Source organism: Ctenocephalides felis, unplaced genomic scaffold (genome assembly GCF_003426905.1).
Source record: "Ctenocephalides felis isolate EL2017-DRISC unplaced genomic scaffold, ASM342690v1 CF-g0.4_SCAFFOLD_02994, whole genome shotgun sequence".
In the NCBI taxonomy this organism is placed as follows: domain Eukaryota; kingdom Metazoa; phylum Arthropoda; class Insecta; order Siphonaptera; family Pulicidae; genus Ctenocephalides; species Ctenocephalides felis.
Window position 1 is genome coordinate 5,359 of NW_020539148.1, and position 19,867 is coordinate 25,225.

Sequence of the window (19,867 nt, forward strand, 5' to 3'; positions counted from 1 at the left end):
ATGCAGATTGTGTGCTATAATAAGAAATATAATAACATTTTCAAATTTAAATTATTTTCGCATGTCCTCCTGCAGAAGTATTTTTAATTGGCAGCTACTAACAATAAGAAAATCAACAAAAACACAGTATAACTACTAAAATAATGAAATTGATTTAATTATATATCATTACAATAAAATGAATTAAACAATTTTAGAAAAAGTAATTTATATTTTTAAATCTACGATCATAATAATTTGGAAGGGAGTTTTTTTTTTTCAATAAAAAATTATAGATAGAAAATATAGTATTTGGATTACTTTCATGACATCAGCTTAAATTTACTAAACATTTGTAGATCCTCCTCCTACCTTTTATTAGATATACAAAAAGCTAGTATTTGCTTAAATTATTGGTGTTTTATAATTGTTGAAGATATTTAGGTCTACTAACAACTTGTTAACTAATATAAAATATTCATTTCAAATAGTGATGCAAGCTCAATTCCCACTTTTATTTTCAACCACTAGGAATTACTTTTTGCATGAACAACACATTTGCTTATTTCTAAAATATTTGAACTGCATTTTATTGTAAAATGTATGAGTGGACTCAATTAAACTGTTTGATTAACTTTTCAGTTTGTTGGTTTTTATGCAACATCAATATAATTATGATAAAGCACACTAGTATGGAAAAACTGATGTTTCATGGCCATTCAAATGTTTTTATAAAACTATAATTGCATATGTACCAAATATTAGCATTCTACATACTCAACATTAAGAGTTGAAATGAATATAAAAATCATTTTAATAAGTTAGAAAATACATCTAAATTATTCACAATTATATCTGGTTTGAATAATTTTAGTCTTGAAAGTTTTAAATGGTCAGATTGACAATATTTAGTTCATATGCATATGATGTTCTAAACTCGAAATTATATAAATATGGGTATAAATTTACATCTCTCATTATGTAGAGCCGCATTCCAAGCTCACGAATGACCACTTTGGCAAATATGCATGGCTAATTACAATTATCATAATGCTTCTACCATCTAAATACTAAATAAATAATTGCAAAACCTTCGCAAATAAAATTTATACAACAAACTCATTAAATATATTTCTATTTTAATAATTACCACTACATCACTGCACAATAATATTGTAAAGCTTTTTTGTAAATAAATACATTAAAAAATTTGTCTCTTATAAATAATACAAATCTAGTAATAAATTAAGAGATTTTTTCATTTCAAATAGTTATCAAATTCATTTAGAGATTGTTCTAATTATTTACATTTTTGTGAATCATTCATAGAATGTCTGTGATATGCTCCGCTTCAACAAGCAAACTGTGTTGAGCACCATTGGTATATTAAATGTAAATACTTTGTTACATATCTCAATACATAGTTCTATAATTAAAATTATATATGCTACACTTAATACAACTATATACAATCTAAAATTGACTCCATTTGTGCTTGTCCAACAGCAAATTCATATTTTTTCTATATTCATATAAATGTGCATCTGTTTTTTTTTAAATTTTTCTAACATATCACAATATAGTTAGACCTATCAACAATCGTTGACTTCAAACAAACACTTCAATGGAAGCAACAGTTTTGCACCCATCAAGATTTTTTTATATCTAATAACTTGCATGTCTTTTCTTTGGGCAATAAATTATTTATAGATACAGTGCTCGATTCTGAATTATTTAACCCTGGATTTACAGCTACTGAAGATCTGAAACTCAAAACTTTGAATATAGATATATGTCTATGTCTGTATGTTTTTATATATGTAAGTAATTCTAAGATTGCTTTAATGTTAATAGAAGATATATTTATGGTAAAATAGTAATGCAAATATAAGAGGAGATATTTGAATATGATTATATAATATAAATATTATTATTGAACTCTGCATAACCATATTAAACTAATATATCCAAAATTTGCAATATATCTAACTCATAGTTAATTTAATGTAAAATGCTTTGTATTTTTCAAAATATTTGTGAAATATTTTATACTCTGACTTTTAATAATTATAGAATAAATCAATATGTTCACTAAATGTATATATTAAGCATACTAATCAGTCTTGAATAAAAATAATAAGTTAAAAATATTTTATATAAAATTCGTAGTATAAATTGTATGTTAGAAAGGACAGTCATAATTGCTTAACAAAGATTACCTGTTGTGTCGCATATGACTTCGTACTAAGTCACTGTTTACGAGGGCGGCAAGTAAGCTAAGTTCTCCTGCCATAACGGTGGCGCAAATGATGCGCGCCAGAGATTTAGCATTTTCGGCAGGCTGCGCAGGATGAGCACCCTTTACACCCAGCATTTCTAAACAAGCACCTTGTCCAGGTAGAACGGTACCGCCGCCTAGCAGATTGGTAAAATAAATGGATCAACAATCATTCAAGAATTTTAATTAAATGCAATACTGTCTATATCTACTATTGTTCGTGAAAAAACTCTTTAGACAAGTAATTTCATTGATAAATATAATTTGTAATTTGTAGACTCACCTATTGTTCCTACTTCTAAAGATGGCATTGTGCAGGTCATGTATAGATCTTCATTATTATCGCCACATACTTCCATTCCCGTTGAACAATTGCTACTGGTAACATTTTGTGCTGGGTCTTGACCAGTTGCTATAAAAATAGCTGTCACCATATTTGCGGCGTGTGCGTTATTACCACCTATACTGCCAGCCAAAGAGGTGCCAACCATATTTTTCAATTTGTTACATCTTACTAACGTAGCAGCATTTGTTCTAAAAACGGAACTCAACACTGTACCCGGTATGACTGCATCACACACTACGCGTTTACCGCGTCCTTTAATCCAGTTTATTGCTGCAGGCTTCTTATCAGAACAATTACCACTCAAACTAACAATTTCCATATCAGGAAAAACTTTCTGCACGTGCCTCAATGCCATTTCAGCACCTTTAGAGACCATGTTCATGCCCATAGCATCTCCAGTGGTGGCGCGAAATCGTACATATAATTGAGGACCATCCATACCAACATATTTCTTGTAATCGTGCAAATCTTGATGTAGAATCAAAACTTGCTTTAACCGCTTCAAAGTTTGCGCGTCTCTCTAGCCAATTTTTGGCGCAATCGGCACGTCGCACGGTCGGAAAGCGAATACAGGGTGCGCGGGTCATACCTACGTCTTCCACGACGCTGTTTACACCGCGGGCCAACAGAGCTTTACATCCACGGTTGGTACTTGCCACCAACGCGCCTTCGGTAGTTGCCATTGGTACGTAATATTTGCGTCCATCTAAGAGCAGGGGTCCAGCAAATCCTACTGGCACTTGAACGTAACCGAGAACATTTTCACAACAAGCGTTCATTACGCGAGAATAATCATAATCTAGGTATGGAAGATCGCGTAGTGCAGTGTCGGAGAATAATCCTTCGGAAGTAAGAATACGGCGACGTAATTTGACACCACGTTCATCGTCGCCGACTGCTGCTTCTATGCGGTATAAAGGTATGTGACGAGCACGTACAAGCAATGCGACTTCGGCGTCAGTCAAAGCAGCAGCACCACGTTCGGAACGATAAATTTCAAGGCAAACATCGAGTGACCGTGGCTCCGGTTCTACCTCAACTTCATTTGACTGACTTTCTTCAATCATAGTTACTGTTTGTGTTGCCTTGTCTTCCGTTGCTTCATCTCCTATGCCAAAAATGGGACGTTCGCGTTCACGATCTCTCATAGTAGTAGCGTTGTTGCTGTTATCTGTGTTTTCGCTTTCAGACATACGCAATTGACCCGCTAACTGCTGCTGGTTATCTTCGAAAAATATGAATTTGACGGCAAGTGCAGCTAATAGTATCAATATAACAATTTGCTCTGCACCAACTGCCATCCAACGCATCAAGTGTCCAGGCAACGATGTTTCTTCAGTGCGATTCTGGGTCATAGTGCGATGTTGCTCAGATCCTACTAGCGGAGCGGCCGGACCATCGTGATCGCCGCCGTCTTGCAAACTCCAACGACTAATAACGAATGAACAAAGGTAAGTTTATCTATTCTAGTTTCATTTAAAACATTTACTTAACATACAATGAATAGCGCATCCCCGATCCCCTCTTACATTAAGGTCGAGTCAGTGTCAAGTTTGACGCTTGAAATATCTTGCAAGCCATTGTGATGAAAAATAGAACAAATAAAGACGTACATGGTACTTCCTGAAATAACTGATCTAACTCGATAACGCTAATAATGACAAAGTGAGAGTCATTACACATGAAGTGACAAGTTATAAATAAATTGGAATTACAAAAGTCATAGAGCATATAAGCTTTTGTATTAAACAAACATATTTATAGAGCATCAACTTCAAAAATTCGTTTTAGAATTAATTGAACATTACTGAATAAATGAAATTTAAATTGAAATAAACAAAAATGTATTCATATCTACCTATGGGCATGAACTATCATGAGGCCGACAGACATTATTACTTTTACTCGTTGAACAACTGGATTTGGTTTCTGGTCCTCTTCGTGTAATGCTTTGGCCAATAGTGCTTCCCCACGTCCCAAATTACTACCCTCTCCGGTTCGAGATAACTGCAAGAAAATTTAAAGTAAAAAATGACAAAAATAGTGGGAAAACAATTTTTTAGATATATTTAGAAAGTAATGAGAACTAATATTTCAAACTAACATAAAAATGTCACAAATCAATTTATAAAGTATGTTCATAGGACGCTTTTTGCTATTAAATATCAATTAGCAATGACCATGGCCTTTTGCGGGATACAATAGTAATGATTTGACGCGTAATGTTTTAAATGGAACATTTTTTGTCTGATTAGATAGCAACATAAATATTTTAATAATAATTTTTATTGATACTAGAAACGTGCATATTAACAGTTATTAGGCCCTGTGTAAGATTGACTCAATATATAAATTATTTATAGAAGTTTGTGAACCACAAACCACTCTAAAGAATATATTTTAAACCACGTTTATTATTTAAAATAATAAACTCACCTCCAGTATTAGGGACAAGCAGGCTGGATAAAATGTCATAAAAACTACGTAATTTACAAGAACTGAAAGACAAGCAAAACAGCAAAGAACTTCCAGCCTGGGCACTCCAGACAGCGTTCCAACTCCAATGACTAGAGCTTCGACTAGGGTATCCAGTGTTATCGTTGGACCAAGAAGTGACATTCCACGAGCTATGTTCTGCGTCACCTCTGCCTGAGAAGAGGCGCTGAGGGCCAGTTGAGCCAACAACGCGGCCTTCGACAAGTCAATCAGAAGGAGGAAGAAAAATAGCGCATCCCTGAAATTTATAAAATTATTATTTATTCATAGTACATACGCATATTTAGCTTCCACATCCAAATAAAATCAAAGTCTCCAAGCGTAACGATTTTTTCGCTTTTTCACTGATTAACTTTAGTTTGAACTCCCAGGAAAGGAAGGCAATTCAATGTAGTAACACACAATACATATACATATATAAAAAGGTTCAAATATTGTTAATAAATACTGGAATTTCAAAGTAATATTACTAATAATGATATGATTTATTATTACATATTTACAAAAAATCAGCTATAGTTTCTTCGCAAATTCAATTTTCATTGTAAACATGAAGTGTTACTTTAATAATTATAAATAGCGGTAATAAGCCTCCTCACAGTGCTACAATATGTAAAATTACAGATCTACTGCAAATTAAATGTTCACATTCATGTTTTGTATTACACTGTAAATATGTCAAGAGCGAAAATATAACTCATGTGGATTCGAAAAGTGTTTATATTGTGGAACAAAAATATAGCGAAATGTTCTATTTCTAACATGCGAATTCTTGAAAGACTTATAGAATTTTCCTCGACTTGGAAGTATGCCGTTTTGTGTTAAAATTGGGTTTTTGTTCATTGCGTATTGTTGACTTTGCTAGTTTATGAAACCATGCATTGTGCACGTGCCGAACTTAAAATAAACGCCCATCACATGTTAAACGCAAATAAATTAAGTATATTGTATTTATAAATAATATGAAACGTAAAAATTATTCTAAACTAATTAAATGCTCACGACAAGATTTATAGACATAAGTTAATACATTAAAAGATTTTTATTCACTAATTCTATTTATCTTCATACTTGTGAGTTCAAAAGACGCGTCTAACTTTTCCATCTAAAAAAATCTATGTACATATTTAAAAAATTAAAAAATAAAATATTAAATTTAGTAAAAGTAAAAAATAAAAGCGATTTTTGGTAAAAATTATTGAATCAATAGAAAAAGTATTAAACTATATTAAAAACAACTTTAATTTGAAAAATAAAATATTAAATTTAGTAAAAGTAAAAAATAAAAGCGATTTTTGGTAAAAATTATTGAATCAATAGAAAAAGTATTAAACTATATTAAAAACAACTTTAATTTGAAAAATAAAATTTGGAAAACTCACTTCAGGTCACTGATATCACTGCGCAAGAAGTTGATGACGCTCGAGCTGAAGACAAAACTGGAAAACACTGTGAACAGACCGGCGATGGCTGAAAAAAAATTAAATATTTAAAAAATTGTTTAAAATTTTATTTACCTACAGACCATTAATTCAATGTTACATGTAAAAAATAGTTCCTCAAATATTTTAGAAGGTTAAAATGTTTCAAATCCAGCGTTTAATCCGATCGGCAGATTAAAGATTTGGTGGCTAAGTCGTCATGTAGAAGTATTATTTGTTATTAACAGGATGATTTTTCTTATTCGGCATTTATACAATAACACACACATAGTTAAAGAAAACTGAAAATATGTTTAAGATCTAAAATAAGTTTTATCGAACATTTCGGCAAATGTTTGTTTCCATCATTAATAAATTCGTCTAAAACAATTCAATAATTTGAAGCATTCTACAATGTATGTAATAAAAATTAAATTAATTACTTGTATTTGTATATAAAATATGGTCATGCATGTTTATAAATTTGGAAATTGTAGATGTTTTTTTTTAATATTCATTTGGTATAATCACACACTTTGATAAAAATATAATAAGCACCTAATTAATAAATAAATAATAAATCTAATAAATATAACTAATAATATTACTTCCAGCCAATAATTTTTATATCCATTCAAGTGACCTAGATGAGAAAAAATCAATTAGCTTGAGGCGTCATAAATTCAGTTGATACTTACGTTTGATCTTTTTTATTGTCAATCAAAACTTTATTAAAGTTTTATAATACAAAATTGTTGAGGTTTATAAAAAACAAAAAATTAAAAATAAGTCTGATTATGTTGAAAAAAAATGATAATCATGACATGGTTGATGGTTGGTATAGATAATTTACACATTCAATGAGGTTTAAGCAATATCAATACAAGCTACTAAAAATATCAATAAATTATATCTTATTTTGTAATGCTTTACAATTAATTGAGAAGTGATCTTGATATATTGCAATTTAATCGAATAGTGCTATCTGATTTTCTAATTAAAATGCTATCTGTCAACTACTTAATAATAATTTCCTTAATTATATTTCTTTTCTAATTTTTATATTTCACATGATGTTCATCATGATATTATCAATTTTTTGTCTTGTTAATTCAGTAACTAACAATATGTAAACCGCGGTGTATAATAATTTATCCAGATTCGATACCCGACTCGGACAGCTTCATGTAAACATTGCTCTTGCCCGGCATTGCTACATTAATTAAAGAAATCATCGATATTATAGAAATTGTGATATAAATTTGCCACATAGAGATAGGAGATAGGATCGCGTTTAAAGATGATTTTCTAACGGCTTTAATAAAAGTACGAATCAAAGTTATTTAATAAAAGTAATCAAAGAAACTATGCAGTACAGTTCTTTGCAAAAATTCGGAAAATTGTTATATATTATAATAAAATAGTAAAATTAATATAATGCATGTCTATAATACTTAATATAATTGGAAATCTAAGATAGACGAACCAATTAAAAAAAATAACGAAATGATTGCAAATAAATTGTACAAGTTACCTAGATTAGCGTATGAATGGAAAATTTAAATTAACATGTTATCTTATAATTCAATGGTAACATCGAGAAGAAAAAACAACTAGGTTAAGTGGCATCTTGCCTTAAAGTAAGTTCCATAAACTTCCCGATATTTGAAATTGATCAAGTTGATCAGTATTGAAAGCTTTTAATTTTTTAGTATTATGATGACATTTATTTAAGTTGCTTACTAAGAATTGCCTTGACCTACTTTTACCATTATAATAATTTATATAATAAATTAATTGAAGATTAATTTCCAGTTGAAATTTTGCATAAACTTGAATTTGTTCATTATGATTTTCTGAAAAAAAATGGGGATGTTAAAAATTAAAATGTTTATTAAGAAACGGGATAGTTGATTATCACATGAGCTAATTATATCATTAGTATATTTTAATAAATTACTTTTAAGTGGTTGGAATTGGTACATTGGAAAAAACGTCGACAAACGGCAAGAAATCATTACATTAGTTTGTAGAACAGATATTTAACTTCATGTGAGGTAAGTTATAGTAATCGCAAAAAAGTCGAAAATGAAATTTTTTATATATCTTTACGTTCCAAAAAATCAATTTTTTAGAAAAAAAAGCATATTTGAAAATTTTAATTTTCGGTATGGAAAGTTCCATCAATTTGCCTTAAGGCACGATGCCTTATTGCCATCCCTACAATGCCGTTTTTACGTAATCTAGTAACACGCTGAACGTCGAGTTCGAGCAAGCCATCGGTTCTTCGGCTTCTGCAGGCTCCCTGAAAGTGCCGTATAGAGTCGACATGTGATTAATTGTCTTCTTCTGTCTATTTCGACCGCGCTAGGACACTAACCTCGTGCCCATCACGAAATCGTTCACTCCGAAGGCAATGCAATATCGATAGAGATATTAAATGAACTTCAATCAGTACTTAGACGTGCAAAATGAAAAGTCTCAATGACCTGGTGTATATTTAGTTTTTAGGAAACTTTACAGAAGTTAAATTCATCACCATTTAAAATATATCAATAATTATACAAAAAATAAACCACGAGCAAAAAATTCAGAACATTCTACCATCAATCCCAACTGATACATTTAGCGGCATTCGGACACGTGGGATTTGTTAAAAAACGCAAAATTAAAATTTTTATGCATAAATCCAGTTCTAAATAATTACTTCAAGATTTGAATCTTCAATTTAAATCCAGCTTTTTATCAATATTTATGAAGTGGCAAATTCCAGACTAGCGGTATAAAGTATCTGTACTTTTATCATAATAGTTAAAAGAACATTAGCTTTATTTTTAATTTCACTACTACTACTAATAACAGATGTTGTTTTTTTCTTCTTTTAATCAGTTGCAATCTAAATAGCCAAAGTCAATCAAAGATTTATATGCGTAGTCGTCAATACACAAAATTGTGCCACTTCTTCATGACGAGTATATTCGTATTTAACTTGCAAAATGCATTAGAATTGTATGGTTTATAAGAGTTTATGGTTATACTAGCTGTAAGTGGAATTCTGTCTTAAGGCAATTAAGGCATCGTGCCTTAAGGCAAATTGCTGGAACTCCCCGTACCGCAATTTAAAATTCGAGTAATTAAAAATAATCAATAAAAGTTGATCAATGATTTGAAACTTTTAATAGAATTTCGAACCATATTAAATCATCTTAAATCATTCTATCTTAAATCAGTTATTTTAAAATATTTTGGAAATTCTGAACTTTTTTTCAAAGCAATCGTACTGCTTTAACTGCATAAAGACGAAATATCGAAGCGCGTAAGCGCCGCGTCGCCGTCTAACGCGTAAACATTGGTACGGAACCCATAGGAATGTAAACAAAATTTATACTTATTGTTACAATCTCTTTAAAATATCTAATTATTTAATGTGCATATGCCTAATGTTTATTTTTGACCGCGAAATGGCTCATTTTTTAACTTTTTCCTCCATATCTGCGAAGTCGTTGCACCTGCCTTTTCAAAAATTTGAATAGTTCTTCACTTAGTTGATACAAATAAAATGTGTTAGAATTATTCAAATCGGACGATCCGTTCTCTTAAAAACTGAGTTACCGTTTTTGGCACTATGATCATTAATGCACTAAATCATTATGATTTTAAATCAATCAATAAAACCGATTCCAACTTGGTTCTATAGAATTATACAGACAGAAAAATAAACTCCAACAACGGATTTTTTAAAAACTTAGTAACCCCCGCTTAAGCCTGCATGCCCATCCCACGATATAGTAACTCGACAAAATAAACAAATCGGTTTCGCTTAGTTTATTTCAAGTTTGTCAGAATGACTTCCTTAATAATAGCCATAGTGGTTCAATTAATCAAATCCGACTTATTTAATTATTTTTAATCGACGTTCTCTGCAACCATAACATACGTACGTGAATAACCAGTTTACCCAGCAGGATACAGACAGAAAACTAGCTATTGCCAACAATTCGTCTATAGTTTGATATCATTTCCATTAATATATCAATTTATAAGACAGATGCATAAGTACACAATTATAATACCACTATTTATTTTAAAAATAATACGGCATAACTGAAACAAGACAAACCTAAATTAAGAAATAGAATAATACTATTTAATTTTATTTATAAGCGATTGTGATTCAATCTGAAAAAGGACTATGTCCACCAATCGATAAATAAATAACGCATCATAATTATAGTAATTTACTACAGGTGTCAGTTTTTTACTATATTTTTCATAAAAGCATAACCCCATTATGTTGGGAACAACCGCTTTCATCATATATTAACGTTTCGTTATTACGCAAATAATGAATTGAAATGCAATTGCAAAAAAATTCTGAAAACTCTTATAAAATCGTAATATGATATCAAGGACTAATATCTATTTAAAGTAATACTAATTTAACTTACAATACAAATAAGTAATTAATGCTTAAGCAATTGAAACTACAACGAAATCCCGAAGGTCAGCACCATTTGGAAAGTATCAAAATAAATAAACAAATATTAGCACAACGTATGTAATCAGAAATTTAAATTTTGCACATACGCACGATGATAAAACCCAAAGTAACTGCGTTAATTAATAACTATGATATTGAATCATAGACTGCATTATAAATCTCAAAAATAGACTTGGACTTTGAAAAATTAAATTATCTTCGAAGAAAACAAAGAAAAATCCAAGCAATTTTTTTTAGTGAAGGTCACATATTTAGCAAAATCCGGCATTTTAATGAGTTTAATTTTTTGAATAAAGAATACAGGTAATGACCTAAAATTAAGATTTTTGATGGCCGTCATGAATGCTACGAATTTTACTATAAAGATTAGTAATAGATTAGGTAAGACTATTTCACACAAAGGCGTAAAAACAACACAATGATTAATCACAAGCAAATACCATTACACAGATAATTGGTGCAATTTTTATTATACTATTTTAAAGCAAAAAACTCAAAGTAACTCTAAACCTAATCAAAATGAACGGCGACTTTTGAAAAACCATAAGCAAAATATTCTCCGTCTATAATTGTCACTCATCGCTCATTGTCACTCATCGCATAGATTGTAAATTCATATAAACAAATTAAGGTTTTTCTGACAAATTTGTATATCATCATAGAGCTTTTTTTACTTATAAAATCATGATTAAAATTCGATTGAAAGGAGAAGGGTACGGTTGTGCCAGAGTACGGCAGTGACATTCGTCATAACAGCTAAACCAGCAATTTCCAACGTGGGGCGCACGCTCCACAGAATTCGAGAGGGCAAATTAAAAAATGACACCACTTTAACCGCTTTGGGTGATTTGAATGTAATGGTAGATATTTTCGATATTTTAGATATTTAATACCAAATTAAATGTTACTATAGAGTCTATAGTATACGAAAAAATATTTATAAATTAAATCTATATAACATTTGCATTTATTATACGATACCCCCTATATAAAAAGTTTCTTCACGTGTACGAGTATAGCCTTGTTTTTATACGCCTTATAAGGCTATAATTATATCCCACACTTTATTTCCACCGTATACGCTCAATCCCTACTTCTTACAACATCTAAAACGCCTAATATTTATTATTTTACACCTATAATTTTTCTTACTATTTACACCCTTACCGAAACTCGCGCGGCTGCCACGCGAAGGCACCGGGTTCAATCCCCGGTATAGGGAAAAGATATAGGTAGAGACAATACATAGAGCGTATGGTAAAAATATAGTGTATAAATAGTAGAAAATAATGTTTATAACCAGTAAAAGGTGTGTAGGGTGTATGTTATTCATATATGATAAGTTAATAAGCAAATAATAATCTAGCGGTAACAGATTATTTGTAAGGATAGGAATTAATGGTATAGGTATCTCACGGTATAATAGATAATAGATTATCTGATATATAATAGTATAGTATAATATGATAGTAATAGGTTGTCAAATATCTCCCTTCCGCCTTTTTGTATTATAAACCAAGTGCAAAAAAGCGGAAGGGAGATATTTGACAACCTAATATGATAGATAATAATCGTTGATCATTAAATTAAGTTTTATAACCTATTGTAGTAAATCTTGAGTATTTACTTTTATGTGAAAATAAGTACTTGTGAGTGTTAGTAAATATAATTAACAATGATTATTCTTATTAATGGATATAAATTGTGTACTCAATGACTCTCTTATACTTGTACAATTTAATGTATAGAATAGCTGTGCATAATAGAGTTAATCAATATTAAATCAATACATTAGTTTACGTGCAATCAACGCTAGTTCTTATCGAAATAAATCGAATGCCTTTTAAACTTCTGAAATCCGTGCAGCCGCTTTTAAAAAAACGTCTAGAAAATGTCAAAAAACGTCCAGAAATCATAAAATTACCAGGTCATACTTTCTGAACTCCTCTTCGAAAAGTTGAAAAAAAGAAATGGAATTGATTGAATGTAGAAAAATCAGTAATAAAACTAATATGAATTTCAATTTTCACTTATAAAGTTTTGATCACAATAGTGATTTTTAAGGGTCTACGTTTTATATTTAGAAATAAAATCATTTTTAAAGGTCATAAATTTTACATGAGAGCCACAACGTTTTTAAAAAAGATTAAACAAATAATTTTAAAAGATTAAACAAAGATTTTTAGTACAAAGTAAACAAATCATAAAATCTAACTTAACCAGTAATAAGACGATATATGAAAGACAAATGAAAAAGATATATGAAAAATTCAATTTAAAAAAACAAGATTTTACAAAGAATTATTGTTAACTTTGTTTAAAAAATTATGTTTAGTTATTTCTTATTATATTGCTTTAATGTTTATGTTATGTTGTGTCACATACTATTATAATTAATGACGATAAACCTTGTTATAAACTACTTTAGTATTTATAGTTACTGTTAGTTTATAGCTATTGTTTAATAGCGTCTATAGCATAAACTATGTTTATACCACACCCCCAGGACGGTTGTGACACTCGACCGTTTCTTGTATGATATGTTTTTATGACTGATCTATCGTAGACAATATTTCCACGGAGACAAATGTTCAAGTTACTATTTAATTTACTTTTCTCCAGGCTAACTGGTAAATTAAGAAAACTATGGCTGATCAAAAAAGTGCCACAACCGTACTCAGTCTCCCCATTTACATTTCGCACTCGTAACAACACTACTGTAGCCTAGTCTTCAAATCAAATTCACGATCGAATATGTTTATTTTGACTGACGAAATGTATTTCTCTATCGTTTGAACTTGAGTTAACATGTAACAAATTTTATTGTGGTTGAGTATTACGGAACTTTAATACTATCCATTATTCACGTCATTTATAAATAAATAAAATTCATCTTATATTTAATCAATTATTGCCTTTCAGCCTTCATTTTTATTAAGAATTATCTCAGTATTATTATCGCAGTACTGCAAAGTTAAGATCCTGACGACTTATTTAATTATATTTACTTACCATTTTTAAAATAACAATGTTTTCTTTCGAGAAAATGAGCATACCGTAATTAAACATCACAAAAGACGTTTTAGGGAACATGTTTGAACTAATTTATTATGAAGGCATACAATATATCAAAATGTATAAAAACACTATTGAAAATTAATTAACAAATACTATACACATTCTGCTATTATTTAATTATATATCTTTTGTGATGGTATATATAAGTATATATGTATATACATATTTTAAGTTTTTCGTACGTGGTTCTTGACATTCGTTCGACAACATCTACTCTTTTCTACAAGTACGTGTTAAAATTTGTGTGTAGTGGTGTTTTCCTGGATGTTCGACAAGCATTCGATAAAGTTTGGCACCCAGGACTTTTATATAAAATTAAAACATACCTTCCATCCAGGTATTATGGGATTTTAAAATCCTATCTACAAGATAGGATTTTTCAAGTGAAAGTAAATCAAGTAACATCTGATTTTCACAAAATAATGTCAGGTGTTCCACAAGGTAGTATTTTTGGACCCTTCTTATATGTATTATACACAAAGGACCTCCCATTACTTGAAAATCTGACAATTGCTACATTCGCTGACGATATTGCCATACTAAGCAGTAATCACAGTGCTGATCAAGCTTCCCGACAAACGCAAGAACTTATCAATGAACTAGAAATGTGGCTTGCTAAATGGAAGATTTGCATAAATGAAACCAAATCAGTTCATATCACATTTACCCTGAGAGAGGGTACGTGTCCTCCAATTTATTTAAATAACGTCCAGATTCCGAAACAGAACATAGTGAAATATCTTGGTCTCCATTTAGATAGCAGACTTACTTGGAAAAGCCATATAAAAACAAAAAAGCAGCAAATAATGATCAAAATAAAAGAATTTGATTGGCTACTGCGTAAAAAGTCGAAGCTCTCTGTCGAAAATAAGTTGCTGCTATATAAATCGATTATTAAACCAATCTGGACCTACGGAATTGAGCTCTGGGGATGTGCTTACAAATCCAATATAGCTATAATGCAGAGAACTCAGTCAAAAATTTTACGTTCAATTCTTAATTCTCCGTGGTACGTGACAAATGAGACCATTCACAGCGACCTCAATATGAAAACGGTGCAATTAACGTTTAAAGAAGTTAAGGAAAAATATAAGCGCAAACTGGACTCACACTTGAATCCTTCTATAGTTGACGTTACTCAACCTTTTGGCATTAGGAGGTTGAAACGACAATGGCCCTTAGACTTAGTCTTAGATTAGGTCTAATATATCATACTAATTGTAAAACTGAGAAGTTCTCATTGGAGTTCTTCTTAGGCATCACTCATAAATATTGTCATTTTAGCTCATAGGAATCTTTATGTATTTCTGATTGCTAAATAAAACTGAGTTCAAAAAAAAAAAAAAAAAAAAAAAAAAAAAAAAAAATTTTGACATAAAATTAATACACTTTCACCTGTACAGCTTTGAAACTACAATTTACATAGTAATTATGTCAAGTGCAAACAGAACAAGTAATTTTGGGCAAATAATAAGCGCCAAAACAATATCAGGTCATTCAAAATATTTTGCGAAAATTTTAAATAATTTATAATCTACACGTATGGTTTTTTTTTTTCAATTATAGAAACGAAATTTAAAATAGTACAGTTCAGAGTATTTCTACAAATTTAAACAATATTTGAAAATAACAAAAAACATAACAAATACATAAAACAAAAAGATATGATGAAGAAAAAATGCTTTAACATAAACTTGTACTAGAATAGAGCATTAATAAAACTTTTTAAATGCCAATTTGAAAATATGTATTTATTTAAAAATACACAATAACATAGCTTATTCACCTTACCGCTTAGAACTATTAAGAATTACTATACTGACAATATTATAGTGAAACAATCCGGTTAAACAATATAGAACAAATAAGTTGAGTACTGCAATTAGAGTGGGGCAAAGCAAATATTCTGTAGATAAATATTCAAAATAGAAAATCAATCTCAAATTAAATCGTGCTCAAAGTCCTCGAAGTGAGGTCATGAATTCCATGAATCGTTTTATTTGAGTTTTCAATATATATAAAACTTTGAGTTGCTGATGCTTAATGCTATAATCTCGTTTCACCCAACTCTCTAAAACCCCTTATATTAAGCCCATAGGTGTATTATGAAGGATCCAGGATAATGTCACAAATCCCATCGAATAAATGGAAAATTCAGCTTGATTCTTAGGATACATTAATATAGAAATATTTAATTATAATTATGTAACCATATAATTTGATATATAGTATAATGATAAATATTCTATTTAAAAAGGATGCAACAAGGATAATTAATAAAACATTTTAATATTTCAGTATAGAGCAAAACATCGAAGTGGGATATGAATGCTAAAATGTATACTAATAGAAGTAGAATTTAATCAAGGATAATGTTATCTAATGCACATAAAGTATCAGATGTCAACTGATTGAGAAAAATGAATAAAAAACGCTAAATGGCTAAAGCAATATTAATAGATCTAGATTTACGATCGGACTTAATTGGCATTGACCAAATAACAATGTACACTACAAATTGCAAATAACAACGAACACTCTCGAAGCGAAAAGGTAATAATACCTAAACAAAATAAATAAAATAATAAAGTAGTAATATAAATGCATTAAAATGCATTTAGTGCACTTTATTCTCTATTTGTAATCAATCTTTGATTATGTAAACAATTGAAATCATCTCGAACCAGGTAAATAGTGACCGATTAATTTGCAACTTATTGAATGATTAATAACTGTTTTAGACAAAAAAGTCGCTATATATTGAATATTGTCACGAGAAGATGTCGTGTGCGATGCGCAATATCGAAAGTGCTATAAAAACAGGAATTAGACTAGAGAGAAAGCGATGACACTGACATGACGCAACTGCGAATTGCCGAACGCATAGGTGTTTCGGCCACCCGAACATATGAATGTCCGGACAACCGGACTCAAAAGATTTAACGTTAGGCCATTGATACACGGCAAGGTTTTCCTCATTCAACATTCAGATGAGAGCCAGCCCGGTTATGTATAGATTTATTATTAACTATTTGCATTCACACGATTTCGTTTTTCCGATTTACCAGGAAGTAAAACTTGATTACATTGATTAAAATCTCTTGCAAAGAATTCGGCGTTAGATGCCAATTTCGCAATTCGGTACTCTTCCCCTGTCAAATGGCATTATTAATATTCAATTCGTTTTTTACAAAATAAATTTGAAATAACTAAACTTGGAAAAAGTAATGTTTAATTATTTTTTAAAATTAAATCATTTTTATCGAAGCAATCAGTTCTGATATCGATATTTAATAAGTCTAAAAATGATAAACTTATTCGATTTAATTTATAAATGAGGAAAATAATGTGACACACGACCTGTCATTTTCGGGTAAAATTAACTATAGCAAAATACAAGAAAAAAGGAAAATTCAATACAAATAAATAAAAGATTTCTTGTTTAAATAATTATGTTTTGTTGTTATATTGTTATATTATATTCATAAGCTTTGTTTAAATGATTATGCTGTACTGTGTTATATATTCCTGACAATAAAAGTCAGTTATAAATCGATTCAGTGGTTTTTACCCCATTTTAATGCCGGTTGCGACAGTCGCCCCTTTCTTGTATGATTTGATTTTATGACTAATTCATCGTATTCAAGGACAGTATTTCAGTACATATTTCCATATAGACAAATGTTTAAATTACCATATAGTTTAGTTTTCACCCAGCTAACTGGTAAATTAACAAAATTATTGCTTATCAAAAAACAAGTGGCACAACCGTACACAGTCTCTCCCACTCTACAAAAAGCGCGTTTTGTATTACAATCTCGAGTATTTTAGTATTTTATACATCGAATTAGAAATTACACGCTCATGTCTTTACACTTAAATCTTTCAATTAGATACAATTATATAATCAAGTAAGAAGTTAAAGTAAATTCACGGAAAAAAGAAATTTACTTTAATGATATTATCATTAAAAAAATATATAACTGTTATGTTGAATCCTGAATGCTATAATTTATTTCAAACTTTACTTTGATTTTACAGTTTTACAGTCTGCCATGAAAATAAAGGTCGTTTTATTCATAAAAATTTTAAACATTTAATATATAAATATTACACTACAAATAACCGCGATTGAATCTCCCATATAAATATATATGTAAAGATCAGATATTGAAAACATAACAGGGCAACCTTCGCACTATAACCACCTTTTGCATTTTCATACTATCCACATATTGACAAAGTTGAAGCAGCTGGTGAGTATTTTATGCATATTGCTTCATTTTGATACAGTTCTCAAAAGCTATGTTCGCATTTAAATAGAGAAAAACATTTCAATTTTATCTTCTGCATAATAAAATTTGAAAAACTCTTTGTGTTTATCACATATGTTTGTGAGTTATTTTAATAAAAAAAAAATTAAGAACAAAATTATAGAAAATCTATAGGCTCAATTTCCTAAAAATAAAATGATAAGTAAAACTGTAAGTAATTTTAGATTTCTCTTAGATTAGACTAGATTTTATTATCATGAATATAATATGAATAATCTGTAAACATGTTAACAGACAGTTTGTCATTTTTATTTTAGTTCTCATAAAATTTCGCGTTATCACAGGTTATGCGGAAACAAGAAGCCAATAGATCGAACATCGATCGCGCGCTGCATTCGTTTAACCGCGGGCACAACTTTCTACCAAAGACACCACAACTTGACCAGTGACGTAGAGAGCACATGGCGTGCTGACAGAAGAAAAATAACGGTTCGTATTATTTACAAATAGATTTATCGAAATTGTTTTTCTTGGCGACTAGCTAGCATGAAAATAACATCGAACAGGTATGAAAAACTATCATTAAACTGTCTATGGGCGTATTGAAATAATATAAATAATCAGATTTGTTCAAAGAATTGAACAGATAAAACTTCCTATTTCGCGTTCGATAATAAAAAACACTATAAACATAAAATCGATTTCCGGTGAATAATATGTTAAAGATGTAACTCATTCCTATCTTATTAAAGTATCGCCACTATAATATCAGAAAAATTTCCTCGTGAGCCATGGTAACTTCATTAAATAATTTAGTTAAGAAAGTATCAAAGAAAAATTAATGTAACAGAGAAAAAAATTCACTTTATTGAAAATTATGATTTTTTGTCAAAATTTAGAATTTTTGTAAAAAATTGCTAATTTCGAATTTTTTGAACATTTTGAAATTTCTTGAAAGTATTTGTTACCCATTCAAGTCTGCTGATCCATACTATCGAAAATGTCGAAGACATTTGTTTGAAATTTATAATTAAATATGTTTAGAGTATGGTGCATATTTCTAATGATCATTTTTGACAGCCAAATGGCTTTTTTAATTACTTTTTTTCTGGATCGCCGAAACCGCTAGACCTACCGCAGCAAAAATTTAATCAATACTTCGCTACGTCGATAAAGGTGAAATGTTTTTCTGAATTATTCAAAAATCGGATGTTCTGTTCTCTTAAGAACTTAAATTCTATTTTGTGCACTCTTTGCTCCGTATCTCCGAAAGAGTAGGCCAACCTTTACCAAGAACAAATTAGCACATGAGCTTATTTTTAGGCATCAAATGTTTTTTTAACCCGGCGCCAATGACGCGAAAAAAATTGCAAGAACGATGACGTTGGGTCATTTTGACCCGACGTTTTATTGAGGATTTATAATAAAAAATATATACTTTTACTAAATTGTAATTAATGTTTACTAAATAAAGGTATTTTCTGCATAAAAATA

The 19,867-nt window shown here is 30.0% G+C and overlaps 1 protein-coding gene across 1 annotated transcript in view; it reads right to left on the reverse strand.

Moving 5' to 3' along the window:
• Positions 1 to 1,411: 1,411 nt before the first annotated feature.
• The window catches only part of LOC113381684 (3-hydroxy-3-methylglutaryl-coenzyme A reductase-like), a gene marked incomplete at its 5' end in the record, with an annotated part of 30,056 nt that continues 11,600 nt past the window's right edge, over positions 1,412 to 19,867 (reverse strand). The window contains 7 exon segments of the mRNA XM_026620434.1: positions 1,412 to 1,742; positions 2,199 to 2,394; positions 2,541 to 3,052; positions 3,054 to 4,034; positions 4,462 to 4,610; positions 5,040 to 5,337; positions 6,482 to 6,569. Coding sequence (XP_026476219.1) covers positions 1,628 to 1,742; positions 2,199 to 2,394; positions 2,541 to 3,052; positions 3,054 to 4,034; positions 4,462 to 4,610; positions 5,040 to 5,337; positions 6,482 to 6,569 — 2,339 coding nt within the window.